Source organism: Falco rusticolus, chromosome 9 (assembly GCF_015220075.1).
Source record: "Falco rusticolus isolate bFalRus1 chromosome 9, bFalRus1.pri, whole genome shotgun sequence".
Classification (NCBI taxonomy): Eukaryota; Metazoa; Chordata; class Aves; order Falconiformes; family Falconidae; genus Falco; species Falco rusticolus.
This window is the reverse complement of record NC_051195.1, coordinates 25,470,761-25,489,727: the sequence shown is the minus strand read 5'-3', so window position 1 is coordinate 25,489,727 and position 18,967 is coordinate 25,470,761. Positions and strand designations below refer to the sequence as shown.

Here is an 18,967-nt window from a genome sequence, read left to right as displayed (position 1 = left end):
GTCCCTGTGTAGAATATTAGAAGAGCACAGGCTGTCTACATCACTACATCAGGCAATGAGTTCTTGAAATGTGGTGCTGTGATTCTACCTGTGGCTTTCAGCTGACGCAGAACAGGATGAACAGTTCATCTGCTCTCTTTTTCTACTTTATTAATGCAAAAGGTCCAGGACTTTTTCCCCTGAATGCCAAATGGATTGCACTGTAGTTTGCTTGTGCCCAAAATAAGCAATGTTATATGCACCTGAGGACATGAGATTCCTTCATTTTAAACCCGTACAGATGATCACATAATACATTAAAACTAGTCTTAATTTTATTCCCTTTGTTTTAGTTTACATTGCGGAAGAGCTGAAGAATTTGAAATCAAAAATGTAGAGGGTATACAATACCTTTCTAAAAGCTCACTCCAAAATTAAACAAGTGTAAACAAAAATAATAAGAAAAAGATGGTATTTTGTAGTGCGGAAATCAGTTCATGTGATACTCATCAGCACAAGAGTCTAAAATCATTCTGATAAAGCAGCACATTGGTTGGAAACAATCTTTATACAACACAAAGTTTGGAAAGTGTTCTCATTCGGTCCTGATGGAGAGCTTTGAATAACAGGGAGACTTGCACACTCAGAGGTAAATCTGTCCCTGTATATTAAACTGCCAATTAATTTGTACAGCCTTTAACATTTCTCCAGTTTTATAATTTATCCAGCATTATTTGAGGTGACATTTGTTGTTTTTACATGGTATTGGTCTACGCTGCTCCTGAACTTGTCAGTGATTTGGACCATATCCTGACTATTTTCCTGACCTACTACTTCTATTCAGCACAGTCTAGTCCACTTCTGTCCTGGGCATAATTGTGCAATATTTACAGTAAAATACTAGGGGAATATTTAATCAGAAATAAAAGACTGGAGAGAACCTCAGAAAGGTGTCTAGGCCATGCCTTCTTAGTGTTCCAAATCAGGATCAGCTCTACTTAGACAGTTCCTCAGAGATATTTAACTTTTCCCAAATACTTGCAGTAATGGACAGTTGAGTTGTCTGGTGCAGTCTAACGCTTGTCTAAGTTCATTCTAGGGAATGTCTGCCTCATATCTAAAGTGAATTTCCCTTACTGCAGTTATCACGTATGAATTCTTTCTTGTTTCTCAGCAACTCTGATGTATTTCCTTTGCTATTACCTGTTCCAGAATTGAATAGCCCTTCAAATCTTTCATTTCCTAGACCAAAACTTGATGTTTTCATTTAAAGTTTAACGCCTAGAATTGGGCACAGTACTTGAAACAGGTACATTATTCCATTGCAGAATCAGTGGAAGGACTGGTATCCTGCCACAAAGAGTCTTAAGCGTGCAATTAAAGGTGGTCTTGCTTTTGTTGGAGTAGGGTAAAAAGTTGCCACCCTTCAGACAAGGTACAGGAACTGTCCATATGTCTGCTCTCAGTTATGCTGCAATTGCAGAGAAAAACAGGTTTGCAGGAATGATCCCTCATTCTCCATCGGGCTGGCTGAATGTGCAGTTGGTTTCTCTGTCAGGGATGGAGAAGGGGACAACCATTGTCAGCTGGGGACAGTAGTATCAAGGATTCCTCATGGCCTGAGAGGTCTAAATTAACAAGGAAAGTTCATGAAGCATAACCAGCCACAGCTGCCTGAACTGCAAACAAGTGGTATGAAGGTCCCTACCAGTCCAGGCAGCAGCCTTCCAGAAAACCAGTTTAAACATAGTTTAAACATAATTCAGTAAATTAGGGAGTTCTCAAAGAATTTTACAGTTTTGGAAGTACTACATCTTCTAGAAATAAATGTATGTAGCCTGCCTTCTTTCCAAGGAAGCCTCCTTAGGGCAATCACTTTTGGGCTGGCAATTTCAGCAGTTGCTTAAGCATTTGAACATGAGGACAATTTAGAGCGTTTTAATAATCTTCAGAACATTGGGTACTGTTTTTTAGGAAGAAAATTTGCTTGTTCTGGATTTGCGAACACACTTTCATCATTTCCCCAACTGCATGCCCATGTTTTTCTGTGGCTTGCTCCCAGGTACCTAAACATAATGTTCTGGTCCTAGCCGAAAAGTGGAGAGAATGTTGCGTTACCTTTCTTGAAGCAATTTCTTAGTACCGTATCCCATTCTGGAGGCAGTTAGAATGACTTTATTCTTTGTAGGTGTTTTACAGCGGAGGGCCTGTGTCCTGTGCTAATTTTAGGAGTAAGGAGGAGCCATTATGTGACCTGTTTTTACTTTAAGGACAGTCATCCTTACAGTGACTGGCAGTTTGTATAAAGACATGACCATCATGTGCAGAGGAAAATTCAGTTAGTGTTTCTTTTCAAGTATGCATGCGACGCTGCAGCACAGTTTACCCAGTTCTGTTTTGTGTCCACTTGATATTTAATACATTTAATTCAGAAAATGTTTCCACGCTTGGATGTCTCAGTGGTCACAGAGTCAATCCCAGTCACAAGGTTATCGATGCTGCGCAGGGAAAAGCCAAGGTACTATAAAAGCATGAGGTCAGACGCGTTCAAGGTCACGCTGGTCCCTCTGAGCTGTTGAGGGAACACGTGACAAGGCAGCCAGAAATTTGGGGGAGGGCGGTGATGCGCAGGTACCTGTGCGCGGTACGGGGCAACCCGGGAGCGCCCACGGCGGCCCCCGAGGCGTGGGGACACGAGTGACACGAGTGTGCCCGTGGGTGCCCCGCGGCGCAAGCGACACCGCGGCCGTTACGGGGGCGGCCGGCCCAGTCACGGGAGCGAAGTCACGCCGGAACGGCACCGGGTGCCAGCTCCAGCGTAACCGTGCCCCCGCCAGCCCGCAGCGGGCGAGTGGGTGCCCCCCCCCCGAGTCCCTCGCTCCGGCACTCGCCCGGGGCTGCCCACGGAGCCCCGCAGGTGCCGGGCTCAGCGGCCGGGAACGCGCACAGTAGCAGGGGGCGGGGGGGGTCGCCGCGTCCCCGGCGGAGGGCGGCGGCCGCCCCTCTGCAGCGCGCTGCGGGCAGGACGCCTGCGCCGTGCGCCGCCGGCGCCGGGGGGGGCGGGCGCCGCATCCCCAGCGCACCGAGCTGCGGGCACGGGCGCCGGCATGAGCGGAGGCTCCGCCGCGCCCACCCGGAGCTGAGCCGGGAGACAAAGAGGAGCGGCTGCCGCCATGGGGGAGCAGCTCCGCGCCCAGCCCGCCGCCCCGGCGGGGCCGCCGCCGCCCGCCGCCGCCTCCTGCTCGCTGCTCGGCGGGCTGCTGCAGAACGGCTTCCACCCCTCGAGCCAGCCGCTGAGCAACGGCGGCTGCGGGGAGGCGCCGCACCCGCTGCTGCTCCGCCCGGAGCTGCCGCCGCTCAGCCACGGCTCGCCGGCCAAGAAATGCAGGCTGCGCCGGAGGATGGACTCGGGCCGGCGGCACAGGCCACGTAAGTGCTGAGCGCGGCGGCACTGCGGGGCGGCGCTGGCTCGGCTCGGCCCCCTCCGCGCCCTGCTGCCGCAGCCCGGCCCGGCCCGGCGGGCCTCGGCAGCCGCCCGGCGCCGCGCCCGCGGCTCCTGCGCCGCGCCCCCTGCGGAGCGCCGCCCGCCGGGGCTGGCGGCCGCCCGGCTCCCGCGCCGCGGGCGTTCCCTTCCCGCGCCCCCCCCACCCCCCCACAGCCGGCGCGCCCGGCGGGCGGAGCGAGGGCCCCCGGTGCCGGCCAATGCGGCGGCGGCGCCCGGACACGGCCCCGCTGCTGCGTGGGCCGGGTCCGCCCTGCGCCAATGGGGCGGCGGCGGGCGGGGAGCGGCGGCCCGGCACAAACGCGGGCGGCGGGCGGCAGCGCTGTGCCACCAGCTCCGTGCCGCGCCGAGCACCGCGTCGGACGGCGCCCAGGGTCCCGCCGGCCTCGCCGCCTCCCGGCCGCGCCCATGAAGCTGATCGTGCCCAAGCAGCGCTGTGAGCGACGCCCGGGCGGGGGTCGGGCCGTGTGCGTTGGGGGGGGACCGCGGGCTGGGTGCGTGACACATCCCCGGACTGTGTCAGAATGCCGAAAAGAAGTAGACCTGGCAGCTGAGGGCAAAGTATTCTGACTGGGGGTAGGAGAGGGGGGGAATTGTGCTGCAAACATGATAAATTGGTAATACGTTGCCTATGGGCATCCCCTGTGGCTTTTGGTTAGTTGGTTTGCCAAGTGTTAGTGAACTGGCTCTCTGCTTCATGTTTTAAGGCTGAGTCCCAGGCATCCATATTTGTAATGTACTTAATTCTACAAGGTTTGTTGATTAACAGTATTTTTTATTTACTAGATCATAGCCAACTTTTTACATGTCAGTACAGAGCTATTGAATTCCATAGTGAGCTCTACAAGTAGAGCAATCCCATGGAACAAGTATTCTGTTCCTTGCCGCTCTCGCTTCACTAGCTTTTTAAATAAAGCCAACAAATGTTTGCTGCTTTGTTACAAGTTCAGCATGTTCCAAAAGGGCAATCAAGGATGGTCAGGATGACAGCTACCCGCTGCCAAAACTTGAAAGATGTTCCTGCTCAGTAGAAAGCAGTGTGCGTTCAGCTACTCTGGATTTTTTTTTTTCTTAATTTTGAAATGAGTACTTAGAAATCTTTTGTGTGTAAGCAGAGCAAAATAGTAACAGCCTTGAAGCGCTGCAGCTTTCACAGGGCTACTTACTAGCCGGTGCCTTTTCTGGCTTTTTAAATGTTTTCGCTGAGCTACACGTACCACTTTCCCTTAAAATGTTCTTTGTATTGATTCATCACATAGGGCTAACACTATCTGTTGATAGTTAATTTGGTCTTCTATCAAATTTAACATATTGATGACCAGATCATTCTCTGTCACAAACTGGTTTTGTAGTCTTTGTCCAGCTTCACATTTTCATTCAGGAACAAGAACTGCAGAACTTGAGCTAGTGTACATTTTGATTTGGTGTGGCTGAGGGTCAGCACTTGCATATTGAACTCTTCATAATAGTAAACTGTTTTGTTTGAAGCAAAGAATAAGGTGTTCGGGGATTTGTGTAATCGCTTGAATAAGGAGGAGTGAGGAATTTGGAATTTCCCTCCTATCTTGAGGGGAAAAAGAGCCCATCAGAGTAAAGAGTGTAGGTGACTAGCTATATTGCCCAAGGTCTATGACAACTGAGTCTTCAGTTGTGGGGTTTTTGGCTTTAGTGAAAAAAGCAGGTGAGGTAAGTGCTTTGTAGAACTATGTTGTGGGCAATTTCTTTGCTGAGTAAAATACCTGAATTCTTGCTGATCATATTAATTTATATGGCTTATCTTATACAAGAATAAATTTGCTATTTAGTATTAGTCTTGCAGGAAAATATGGTAGTACATTGTCACCAGCTTAAAAAAAATATTAAATTATACTCAAATTCTAATGGTACTGCATAGCTTTCCACTGTATCCATCTCTAGTGAATACTATTCAGTCCCGTTTTACTGGTTTTTGTATTTAGTCTTGGACTTTGCAGATGTTTGTTCTGTGCTTAAGGACACATTGCAAAATGAAGTGCAGTTGCCCCATGGCAGGTGAGACTTCAATATTGATTGTGGGATTTGCTTTGCATGGTGGAAAAGATGAGATAATTGGCATTTCCCAATATTTCAACAAATTAAACTGATCTTCCTGCAGCAATTATTCCTTTAAATCCTTATAAATTATATGTTTTCTTGATTTACTTTCTATCAAAGTGAGGCAGACTTCTATATTCCCAAGTCGTCTTCCCCTCTGCGAAGGGAGGATTCCCTGTGAAACCAGTGTGGTTTGCTGATTAGCATGCAGTGAGAGAGGATCTGGGGACTAACTCTAGATCTTTTAGACTCACCCTCCTGCTGCTTCTGCTGAGAAGCTTGTCTTTGCATTGTTTTTTCCTCAGTTGAACTAGACCACTTGTCAAGGTTGTTAGGGTTATGTCAAGTTTTTGCTTCAAATCATTAGTGCAGACCCTTTGTGAGACCAGGGTTTACATTACCTTTCTGTAGCACAGCATAATGAATACAGAAGAGTGTCTGTTATGAAGCCTTATGCTGTGAGATGCTCCAGAAGAGAATAAAATACTGAAGCAGTCTGAATTCTGCAAATTTCAAAAGCCTGCTAGTTTTGTGTTGTTCACTTTAAATGTGATCTTTGAACAGAAGAAGGAAAGAGAGCAGTTAAATCCCTTCATCGATCCCTGTGAAGCAGCTTTGTAGCCAAGTAACTACAAAGATTTCAGCATGGCAGTTAACTAGACTGGTGCTTCACAGCATTATTCTACATCAGACACAGGGAAGAAGCCAGCTGGACATCTGAATTCTATTGCTTTTCTTAAATTAAGATAAAGCTTTGGGGTGGCTATTCCAATCAGCATCTTGCATGTCACCCCGAGTCTGTTGGTACTTGTTAGGAGACAAAAAATGTGTGTTTTGAGGCGGTGTGACTGTGTACAACTAATAGGCATCATAATTGCCATGGTTAATTTCTAAACACTTGAAATTGTAGCTTCACCATGAAGAACACTTTTGGCCAATATTTAGGTTGTTGGACCTGTGATGTTTGGCTATGGCATGGTTATGTTGTACTGCCTGAGGCCAGGTGGAAACTGTGCAAAAGCTAGGCTTTTTAATCTGTGGTGATGATAAATATGGAATGCTATTATTATATACTATATTTTAGTTAGGAGTACAAGAGTGAAAATGGTTTTGGTTTTGCTATTGTTTGACGCAGTGAAAAAGTGACACATTATCTGTTACTGAAATTTTGTCCAAGGCATTGGAATATCCCACAATCTTTTAATTTTGAAGAATTTCTTCAGTTGACATGCTGCTTAAAGAAGGTTTCCAGCTGCTTTTAGTGTAGGTGGAAGTGAGGATTGCCTAAGGAATAGGACCGGTCATAACAAGCTGATTTAGTTGGTGTGTTGTGGTTCAGCTTCTTCTGAGTTAAAACTGCGTATCCACCTTACCAACAGGGTAACTTGTTTCTGACAGGAATGGGAAACTCATGCGAATCACTTCTGTCAGGCTGGGTGGGCTGAGTGCCGTTGGATCCAAGAATAAGATTCTCAATAGCTAATCAATACTTCTTGTAGCTTTGCAAGTTTGGCTTTTATTTGTTTTTTAATGTTGTTTTTTTTTAATGAAGCTACACAAGCTAGGTAATGACCTAGTCTCCTAGTGCTATCTTCAGAAATCAGTTTGTGGTGATATGACTATGTATGTGCAGATGATCACACCTGTTTAACAAACAGCTCTGTGCTTTCGGGCTTGAAGTTTTTTGGTTTTGTCTTTGGGGGGGTTTTCTTCCTTTCCTGGTGAGGAGGTAGACATTCAATAAGCCCTTGCAGCTGAAAATGAACTGGAAGGCTTCACCTGATGTGTGTGCATGATTTATTTAGTTCTAGCCTTGTACATTTTGAAGAAACTTCCATTACGAAGTAGATATAATTAATTTTTTAAGCTACATATTCTATTTCTATTCCAAGGAAAACAAATGTTTCTGTTTTACTACATGTTTTGATTGCTCGAAAGAACTGTGTAAAATAGTTATTGCAAAATATGTTAGCTCTTATCAGCTTTTCTAATAAACAGCTTTCAGAAGCTGTGAGGATACTATCACATCTTACGTATGTCTCTTGTTTTGATTTTTTTTTTCCTGTTACTAATTTTGGCATGCTCTCGCCTCTTCCAGTCCCAATTAAAACAGGAAGTTCTTAGATCATTGAAGTGTCAAGCAATGCAAATGGAATAATAATGAAAAATGTAAATTCAGTAATAGGATTTAATCGTATGTGCATCCAGGAAGAAAAGTTAAACCTAGGATTTTTCATCAGAGATATTTATGACTAAGATATCAAAGAATTGATACCACTATTCAAATTATTGATAAAACATTGAGATACTGTACCTGTATTTGAGGGAACAGAGGTCTTGTAAGAGAGATGCACAAGCTGAAATGGTTTTGGCAAAAGAAGAATCCACAAATCGGCCATGAATAAATCTAGGAACCAGGTAGAAAGAAGAAAGTTCTAACCAACAGAATTCAGGCACAATCTCTTTCTAAAGGTTGAAGAGTAAAAAGATTCTGCTAACCTTATGTGGTGGTGGTTTAAGCACGTGAAAAGGATTACCCTTGGTTGTCTTCTTTAATGGGGGGAAATGTTACTCAGTGACCCAGGAGTTCCTTTCTTTCTTGCTGCCCCTGAGCTCTTGTCCGTGGGAGCAGGTTGTGATTTGATATTTACTCTTCACACCTAGTTTGATTCTAAAAATCAAATGTGTTCAATTCTGAATGTAATAATGTCTTACAGGAATAGTCTTATGGGTTCATACGTTTCAAGGTCTGTACAGAAACTAGGTTAAATGTATCATAGAATTTATGAGTGAACCTTTCCCCCAGATAGCACAGCTGCTGGTGCGCATCAGGTTACCTAATTATGCAATGCTGTAGATACCTTCTGTTTGCATTGTCACATGCTTCTGCAGCTAAACTTTGGAGTAATGGAGATTTTTATCTCAAGATAACAAACTGGTAAGTAGTTGGTACAGTTTAACATAAAGAGAATTAATTTTCTTAAGATAAGTGGAGTCTTTGATTTATGTTAGGCTTTTAAGAATGCATGATTCGTCTTGATGCTTCTGTGTCAGTTCTGTGGGGCCTACAACTAGGTTTTATATGTTGTTATTTTTTTGACTGCTGTGTAGTAATACAGTAGAATAGTTCTGTTTTCTCCACAGTAATAGATTGCATTGATCCAGTAGGTGTATTGCATACTGATTGCTGAGAAGAGAGAAATCAGTTCATAACAGACTTATCAGACTAATTTAGTTAAGTGCATTTTTTACCCTGTGAAACCATTTTTGCAACATATCCATTGTCTTCCTTTTTCATAGTAAATCACGCTATTTTGAATAACTGTTATCAGCCTAAGATGTGGATGAGAGAGATTTCGCTTTCCCTTCCTTGCTTTCCTGGCTTCTAATAACTCAAGAAACTGGACATTTATTCAGGTTATCAATGAAGTGCTGGGCTTCCAGTTTAAACAAAAAACCCAAACAACAAAAAGAAAAAACCTCCACAGTTTTCCGCCCATTTTCCCTCCAGTCTGTGGAGACTGTATCTGTGCAAATACCTTTCTTTCTTCATACATCCTGGTTGTAGCAATGAGGGGCCTAATGATTTTGGTGGCCTCTGTGTGGTCTTACTCCCTGTATTCGGGGAGGCAGCAAAACCCAGGAGCACCTTGCAGTCTGCATGCATGCTCCCATTAGCACCACATTCAGTGGCCTCAGGGAGGTTGAGGTGTATAGGTACCAGCTAAGGTGGGTTATCTAAAAATACTGAGAAGAACTGATGGTGCTTCAGTGGTGCATTTTGTTTTGGAGCATACTGGTAGTAACAGAAGATACAGTGCATAGTTTTTTAAAGTTATCACTGGAATACAGAAGTGTTTCTACTGTCACTCCAGTTGTACAGCAGTTGCGTGAATTTCAGTGGGACTTGGGTTTTGGCCTAATTGGTCAATGAGTCAAAATTGCAAATGATTTCAACAGATAACTGGTGTTAGAAGCTGTGAAGAAAACTAAGCTGGTGTTCTGTGTAACTGAAGTATGGGTTGTTGTGGACTGCTCTTGTGCTCTTTGTGTTGAAACTGTTGCTGTTCTAAGAGCAAAGTTCTTTCTGTAGCTCTCTGTTTGGCTTACAACAAAATGAAAAGAGCTTAGATTCACAGAGAGAATGAACTAAAAAAAGAAAGTGTCTTTGGTATTTCTGCTTGCTTCTTAAATGTGAGCATTATGTGTACTTATCCTAAGAACTATACAGACATGAAATAACTTCATAGTTATTTTCTATGGTACTTACTCTTTGTTAGTGATTTAGTTAAGACTCCTGAAAATGTTAGGATATAAAAGTGAATGTCTTGGCAGTCATTTATGGACAACTCTCAGCTGTTAGTACTTAACACTTTCATTGCTGGAATTGTTTGATAGCAGAGTGGAATACTTCTGCCCTCTCGTAAAGTTTAAATCTACACTGTAGCTTTAAAGCAAGTGTTGGCGCAGGTATATTGTAGCAGATTTTATGCCCTTAATATAGAATATTGGGAGTTGGCTTACACTTAGCTACAGGCTGGCTGTGTATTGCACACTCCAACCATGCTGCTTTTACAGTTAAACTTCCTGCGTGCCTACTTAAGATACATCCAAGGAGGAGACTTACTGTTCCAGTGGGACAGGTGATTAAAGTTCTCAGTAACTCAAAGATCTGTGTAAATCACTAATGGGATTGGTGTCCTGAGCTCCACTGCATTGTGGTGTTGTAAAGTGTGGATCAGACCACTTTTGCATAAATACTTACCTTGTACTTCCAAAACTGTTTTGAGTTACAGGACATTTTTTTCCTCTTCAAAATAAAGCCTATTTTAAAAACACTTGTTCTGAATTCTTCCCATTTCAGGGAGGTCTTATGCATTTGTATAGAATGTATCTTCCCAAACCTCACATTAGGCTTCATTTCAGTGTCTTTGCGTCTTGTAGCTTGTAGGGCATGGAAGAAGAAATTAGGCTTTACAACAGGTACAGTAGCTGCTCCTAGAAAAACTGAGCTGTAAGCAGGCTGCTTTGTGGGACTTCATGCATGCCTTTTCCTTAGGGAAAGTGGGGAGCAACTGATGATTCAATTATTTGGCATATAGCAATGGAGCAAAATAAGTGTTAAACATCTGATGTTTAAGGATTAGTTTGGGAGAGGAGGGTATATTAATTGTGAAATTTAGACTTTTGAATTATTCAGCCAGACAGGAATGGTGCCGAGACCCTTGTGGTAAGAAGAATCTAAGCTCCTTTCAGCTTGAAGTTGAGTAACCTAATACTGATCTGTGACTACGCGAGGAAGAACAGTGTGATCAGTACCTCCTGTACTTATTAAAAATCTTTGTCCCAACTTGTTTACACTTGGGTTCACTGGCAGAAAAATCAGTAATGCAGGTAGTATCCATGGTTTGGAGTTTGTATCAATGCTAAATGGGATGCCGCAGTTGGCAGAATAACATTTCAAGCAAGCCTGCCTGATTCTCCCTAAAAAGCCAGGAGGCAACTGTGTGACTGCTGTTTTAGAAATGTCTTAGATGTTAACCACATACTTGGTATGTTTAATTTAATTTCTCCAGGAAACAATACTAGCTGCCTTCTCCTGCAGTACCTGTGTATAGGTGTTGTAGTCTTGCTTCTTAGAGCTTATAAAGTTACCTGGCTTACTATTTAAAATGCATGGGTGTATATAAGCAGAGCAGGCAGACCAGGCTGGTTCAGTTAGTATCTTCTGTCTGCATGTTATACATAGTCATTTTGCTATTAACAGAACAGAGGCTTTAGTAGATGTAGGCTTCCTGTGACAATATATATATATATATACACACACATGCACAAAGAAGCAAATAGTGGCATTTCTTTTATAGTTGTATAATTGGCTAACATATGTACCAGCAAAGGGAGTCTGTGCTCAAATAAAAAAAGGACTGACAGTAGTAAATATTTGACTTAAACCAGCTCATTGTCTTTCTGCTAATGCAGGTGATGTAGTTCCAACAGACCTGGTAGTTCTGGTGGGTTGAAGTCTGGAGACTCCCAGCATAATGAGAGAGTTACGTATTACTTCTCTCCAGGCAGAACCTTGTAACTGGGAATTCCAGCTGGGCTTGGAAAGGCAGTTGTAGATGTTACGCAGTAGGAATGTGACTTGAGAAATCTTGTTCTCCTATTTGGTTGTTTCTTCTTCCACCCCTCTTGTCTATTTTAAGAATTGGTGCTGGCAGTCAGATTGGGTGAAATGCAGTAAATGTGCTCTGTCAAGAGTTGCTGACTGAAGAGTAAAATGTTTTCCTGGGAAAAAAATATTTTTCCTTTATTAAAACCTGCTTCTCCATAGAAGAGTATTTTGAGATTATTTTTTCTTTTTTAATTGAGGCTTTATGAAGTCTTAACTTGTAGAGATGTTTTAATACATGTTAACTGGATATATAAGTGACCACCAGCTTTCAGGAGCAGATGTTGCTACTGTGACTGCACTGAATTGTGTCATTCAGTAAATGTTGTAAGTGATGGCTAACCTGTATATTTATAGTGACTTTCTCTTTCTTCCTCCCCAACCCCCTTGTCCTTAGCGTTTCCATGGTTCGGAATGGATATCGGTGGAACACTGGTTAAACTGGTCTACTTCGAACCTAAGGACATTACAGCAGAAGAGGAACAGGAGGAGGTGGAAAACCTGAAAAGCATTAGGAAATACTTGACCTCCAATACAGCCTATGGTAAAACTGGCATTCGTGATGTCCATCTTGAACTGAAAAATTTGACTATGTGTGGACGCAAAGGAAACCTGCACTTCATCCGCTTTCCCAGTTGTGCCATGCACAGGTTCATACAGATGGGTAGTGAAAAGAACTTCTCCAGTTTGCACACTACGCTTTGTGCCACAGGAGGCGGAGCTTACAAGTTTGAGGAGGACTTTAGAATGGTATGTGAACAATTAGTATGGGTTCAGTGGGAAGCACTTTGGTAAAACATCAGGGGAGTCCTTCTATTAAAACTTGAAGAGAAAATTACGGGGTTTGTCCATCCTAACTGGTTAAGACTACCAGAATCAGTTTGTTTGTTAATTGGAATTACTGAGAACATGGCAGGGGCCGGGGAGGGTACTTTACTTGCTGAGTGTTCTACTGAAGTATTACTGTGCAGGATGTCTTCAGAAAATGGGGGTTTTTTAGAGTACAAATGTGATGATCAGATGCTTCATAAACAACTGAGGGTGTGTTATGACAACCCAGAAGCCTGAGACTACAGGTACTCATCTTGCAAACTGGCTATCTATTGGAAAACCAGAAATTAAACTATACAGGCTGGAGATTAGATTCAGGTTCCCTTTTGTATTAATCTTCAAGCAGACTTAAGTCAAGAGTCTGTAAGACCAAGTGGGGGACAGGAGGAGAAACAGTGTATGGAAACATGACAATAGCAGCTACCTTTTGATTTCAGTTCTGGGAGTACGTCATGTGAAGCAGGGCAGTTCAAGAGGTGACTAGGTCCCAGATACCTTAGCATTTAAAAATAACCTCTGCAGGGAGCTCTGGAAGCTCATATAGATCTGAATTTGTAGATCTGCTGTTTGTATAAACTTCAGCAATAGTCCTAGCTCCCAGATGGGTGCACTGCAAAAATTGATTGTGGCAACGGAGGCAGAGCATGCTGTTGTACAAACTGCGTTAGAGAGAAACAGTCATTTGGGAGGCAGTTGCCTGTTACGTATGTGTCTCTACTGGGACCTATCTCCATTTTTCTGGAAAAGAATGATTAGTCTGCCTGTACCAGAGCAGCCTGACTAAAATTAATGTTATTGACTTGGCAGGCAGGTCTGACTGTCCCTAGCTTTTGAGCTGTTCTTGAGGGTAGGGGATGGTTGCTGGGTATGACAGGTTAGATCAGTTGCTCCTCTGTCTCTGCTTCAGTCTAGGGAGCTATCGTACTGATTTACCAACTGCCGTTGACAGCAGTCCTTGGCTTTGTGTGCTTCATTTTTAACTCCAAGCATCCATTCCTGCAGTACAAGACATTTTTCCGTTGTAAATACCCCTCACCTACCAGATGACCAAGATCCTAAGAGGGAAAAAGGATGTTTTAAGAGATCAACGTAAATTCCAGCTGTGATACTGTTCTGAGTCATTTTTTAGTGAACGCTGGACATGGAAGCAGCTAGTCTCATGAAGGACTATCAAGTTTCTGAATTGCTGTAGTAGTCCACTACCAGTGCCAGACTTCTTGTCCTTTAGGCTGATTGCAAGTCCCTTATGTGTTAGGGCCTAATGATAAGAGAGTCCTCAAAAGTTTTGGTTTGTCTCGCATAATGTAAGGGTGTTGGCACCACAGTAGGAGGTGAGTTCTAGTGCTAGTCAGTGTGGCCTCATTTCAGGTTTTTGAGTGTCCTTCCACGTGTTCATGGGATGATTCATTCTCTAGTGACAATGGGAGGTCACTTTGGGACTTTATGAAGAGGCTGACTATCCATTTGGAATGGTCAGTGCTCCCAACTTCATCTCTCCTGCATCATGTAATAGCAGCTAGAGTTGCTTACTTAATAGGGAAGTTCATGTCCCTCACTCCCACAGCTGTTCATTTGAACTGGAAGTTACCCGCTGGCTACCACAGCTAGGCATTTCTCCCCGTAGCTTTGGCTTTATCTAGTGTAAACATGCAATTTGCAGTGAGGGACCAGTCTCTGTCATCTCATTTGCAATACAATGTAGCACTGGAAGCCACGGCTGAAGTCTGGGCTGTTTTACTAGTTATTGTACAAAAATATGAGGTCACATAGCAAGTTACTGGTGGACTCAGGCATGAAATCCCACCTCTCTGCAGTGTTAGTTAACATTCTGTGTGCTGCAATACTCATAGGTAGTTTAAGAAAAACACTGTAAAGGCTGGTGCAGTGTTTTGTAGCATTGAGCAACTGGTGAAGTGCACTCACACCTGAGAGCGCTTTGGACACCTTCTTACAGCTATCCATTTCCACACCTTCCTTTACAGCAGGTATTTCTTGGCTCAAGCTGTAACAGCCATAGAGTATTAAAGAAGCAAATACTATTCATTACATGAAGGTTTACTTGCTTAATCTCTCTTGAAGGGCTGAGTGTCCTCGGTAATGGCACTTAAATTATCACACTTCATCAGCTGTTGTAACAGCAGCTGGCTACCTCAGTGTGTTATGCTGACTGTAAATTGACATTGGACAACAGCTTCAGGATTGCTCTCTCAAAGGATTGAAATACCTGTTTCAAATATTTGATCACTCTAATGCACCTGTAGAAGTAGAGAACATGTCATCAAAATCCTGCTGTTGCAAGATCCCATATTGTATAATGTCTTATATGGAGGAGGCTTTAAGTGTTTCTGTTATTTAGAAGCAATATGGAAAAACTAAAGTAAGTTTGTGAATGTTATTAATTTCGTAAAAAAATCTGGCTAAACACTAGGAACCTGATACAGATAACATGCTTTTGTTCTGTTTATTTCCCTGTGTACATGCATTTAAGTTACTTGTCTCTGATGGTATTTCTAAATGCTTATGGGACTTTGAGGATTGCATAGATTTAGGACAAAAGATCCCACATATTGCAAAACAGCATTCAAATCCCAAAGAAGGAATCCTTCTAAGATTACAACTTTTTCTCCTTAAAATAGACAAGCAAACACCCTCTTGTTAATTGCCTGCTCCAGTGTCTTAATTTTGAATCCCTAAATGAGTTAAATATGTTTGATCTAGACATCTCTTCTGCTTTTGTATATTATAAAATAAAATTGGGAGGCTTCTATTCACCTTAAGCCTGTCTTCTGTGCCATAGAGAGGCAACTAAATCTACAAAGCTAGCTAGGTTTAGCAAGGTTTAGCTATCTGACCTCCCTCTCGTGTGATCTACAATGCTGGATGGGAGGAGACGTGGAAGAGTCCCCATGAACTGCTTGGTGACTGATGGCAATAGCAGTAGCCTGGCAAATCATTTGATTGATTCTTAAAATCTGAATGCTTCCCCTAGAAGCAGGAAAACTGACTCTATTCATTAAACTAGACTGCAGAAATAATTTTACCAACCATATGGTTATACTTAATGCTCATTGAAGAGCATCAGTAAATAATTCACTAAAAGGACTGTTTCCAGCTTAGGGGGTGTGTTTCTTGTTCTTGTTTTTTGTTCTTTGTATTTTACCCCCTTTCCAAATTACTGGTCTTTACGGCTGGCTGACTTTATTTTCAGGCATGGATGAATCTGTTGCTGAACTTCACTGATAATCCTCCCTCCTTTCCTCAACTACATACTGTCACCTCCCATTCTGGAAATTCTCAAGTAATGTCACTTCTGTAAAAGTAAGGAGTACATAGACTGACTTGCTTGTGCATCTGTAACATAAAACTCTCTGTATTCTGTGACTCCTCCATGATAGCCCATGCACATTACTTGCACAAAAGTATGCTGTTAATGTAATGAGGAATAAATTCCTTGGTTGTTGCTTAGTTTTTTTAAAGCAACTCAAGGTAAAGGATACATAGGGGATGAGGAAAGAAAGGATTATTCAGATCTTTTTATGAAACCTGCTCTATTGTAAAATTCCTGTCGGTTGCAGTGGCTCAAAGGTGGGATCTTTGTATCCCTTTCCTGAACAGACACTTAAAGAACCTGTCTTGGTAGAAATTTTACTGCTGTCTTCAGTAGTGGCAGGGTCTGGGCCGAAACTCAGTCACTTAATACAGAACACTTGGGACAGGGAAGGAAGGCAATGTGTTACCAACACAAACTTAAACTCAGGCTTTGACCTTCCCCATAACCTGTAAGGAAAATGCTTTAAGAGTAAGCTTGGCTGTTGGAGAGTAATTTCCTTGTGCCAGTTATTAGATTCTAAGGCTTGACTTTGTGGTATGAACTGAATGCTTGTGGATGACTTTTAGATTGTATTTATCTTAAAACAAATAACTCGCTGTCCTGTATTGTGGGATGAGTAAGCTGTGTAGCCCTAGGTTAACATAAGACACCCAAAAATCTCATTGCGCCTCACTTGCTTGAGGAGGCTGGACACTGCTGCTCAGGCTGTAGGTGCTGGCCTGTAGTGCATAGACTGGGCTAGAGCTGAAAGTGGCATCCAGAGAATGCGTGAAGTAGCCATGATACCTTCTCTTACCACTACTGCAAGAAGCTAGGAAGCTCTTCGGAGGGAACGTGGAGAAGCGTTGTGCATCTCTTCCCTGCCAAGAGAGGGGAAAGATCCTTACAGCTAGCTGGGCAAAAGGGCAGATCCTCTGCAGAGGATCCCAGACTAGTTCTTTTTTTAAAGGCTGGTGCAGAGTCTGTCTTCTCTTTTGCGTCAGCAGATGTTGGGGTTACCCTTAATTTGCATAGACTTTGCCTTGTTTGAATGTGAATGGGTAGCATCTGTATGTAGCAACAAAAGACTTTTTGTAGATCCTTGAAATCAGCTGGGTTTCAGGAGTTTGCCAGGTGAGAACTGTCATGGGGAAATGTTCACAACTTCCTTGCTGTGTTGCACTCACTTGTAAGCATGGTTCAAGTCCCGAGTCCCTCCTTTTGATGGTACTTAAGAGTTCCTTGAGGTTCAGAGTGGTTTGTTCCCTTCTCTCCCCTGGTATTTAAAAAACAGTTCAAAATAAAGAGGTATTTCTACTGTCTGGCTATAATGCAGAAAAATTGGTCTTTGTACAAAAAAATGTACATATGGTTTCCCTGTAACCTTCATAAATTTTTCCCTCCAGGGTCCTGTATACTACTTCGTTCTGCAGTTCTTCTCTCATAGCACACCTTTCTGACATAAAATTTTCTAGGGAGGCAGCATGCTGCATATAGTTACAAGAGTGCAGAGCGGAGGAAGTTGACCGTTACTCTTTCTGCCCTCACTTTGGGGCTTGTAAAGTGCTGGAAAATAATCTGCATATGCATTTTGTAAAAAGTTGTAGGAAAAAGGTCCAATTAAAATGTGCTTCTGCATACAGCTCCCATTTCTGTTTTGCATTTTTGCACATAAACTTTGATTCCCGCGAGAAGAAGCGGTTCAACCAGCTGAAAGATGAGGACAAGTAAGTCTGTTGTAGGTCAGGTGATGACACGAGATAAAAAAAGTTTGCCTACTTGTGCATTAGTTAGGATGTTTACGGGCACATGTATTTTGTGATGCAGTTTTGCTGCTTGAGTCATTGTAAGCAAAGAAACAAATAGGGAAAAGGCAGTTCTGTATGCCAGGAAAGGGATTGGGAATTGTGACCTGGCTCTATCACAGCTTCTTGTACAAGACTGGATTACTACATTTCTTGCAACTGAGCCCTAATTTGTGTTCAGAAACAAGAACAGTGGTGGCTCACTGGGCTCTTTGGAGCCTCAGAGGTCTGGTGGTTGCAGAGCTTACAGTTCTCTGAATGAAGGGGGATTGACATGGAATACTGATGCCAGTCTTACACCTTCCAAAAATCAAAACCAGACTGCAGCAACAGCGCAGGAGAATAGTTTTTCAGTCTGCTATGAATATCATAGATGAAAGAAAGCAGTAATAGGGCTTTTCTGCTTATAGGGTATCAGCTGTTAAATATAGCACAGAGCTATAAAAACCAGAACAAAATCTAGTGTGTCTTTTATATGTGGAGGGCTGGACCTAATAAGTGCTTATTATGCTTAGTGCTTGAAAAAGAACCTTTGATTTACTTCTTTTGTTCTATCCTTACAAAACTGGTGAGCTGCCTGGAGACGAGAAACAAGGGTTTTGTCTGGGTGTTTGCACTGATGCCAGCAGTGTTTTACCCTTAGATTTGTATTGCTTGCTTGTGTCTTGCAAAGTCTCTCACTCATGCTTACCTATTAATAAAAGTTTAACGTGGATGAGACAAAAGCAGCTTGTGGCTGGCTATTTGGCTTATGGGAGGACAGAAGTTTTGACAGTAGGGGCCATGAATCTGCTGATGACTTGTCTTTGTATAGCAGGCTTCTGGTTTGTAGCGTGGTTGTGCGTGCTGTATCTGTGTTACATCGTGTTTGGTCATGCTGCATCTAGCTTATACAATAAGATGAGCAAACTGAGACTGTACAGCCAAAATCTAGAGAAAGATCATGGTTAGTATAGAACCCTTCCTTATTCTGACTAGCTATGTGCAATGTTAGTTGAGTTTTAACAAAATAAATAAATCCTTTGATGGGTGATGACTTGGTGGGCTTCATACAATGTCCACTGTGAGAAAGTGTGCACGAAGCATTTGTTTTGTTAATGCCTTGTATTGTGTATCTCTTGATTAGAGCTTTTCCCTTCAGTCTAATAGCAAGAAATTGCTGAAATCCAAGATATTTGCAAAGTAGCCTTAACGTTTTTGTGATATTTCTTTAAAAACTTTTCTCCTGATTTGTGTTTATTTGCTGGCCAAATGGTTCAAGTCTTTTGTGCTGCATTTCTGTAACTGTAATTTGT

At 42.9% G+C, this 18,967-nt stretch overlaps 1 protein-coding gene across 6 annotated transcripts in view; it reads left to right on the top strand.

Annotated features, from left to right (window-relative positions):
- The window catches only part of PANK1 (pantothenate kinase 1), a 46,775-nt gene that overhangs the window by 15,989 nt on the left and 11,819 nt on the right, over window positions 1–18,967 (top strand). For 2 of the 6 annotated variants that reach the window (XM_037400796.1, XM_037400795.1), the window contains exon 4: window positions 12,124–12,476. In XM_037400796.1, the coding sequence (XP_037256693.1) occupies window positions 12,141–12,476 (336 nt within the window). In that variant the 5' untranslated portion in view covers window positions 12,124–12,140. Of the gene's footprint in view, window positions 1–3,137; window positions 3,409–3,785; window positions 3,918–5,490; window positions 5,513–12,123; window positions 12,477–18,967 lie in introns of those variants that run through there. The other 4 variants (XM_037400791.1, XM_037400792.1, XM_037400793.1 and 1 more) reach the window with 4 other exon arrangements.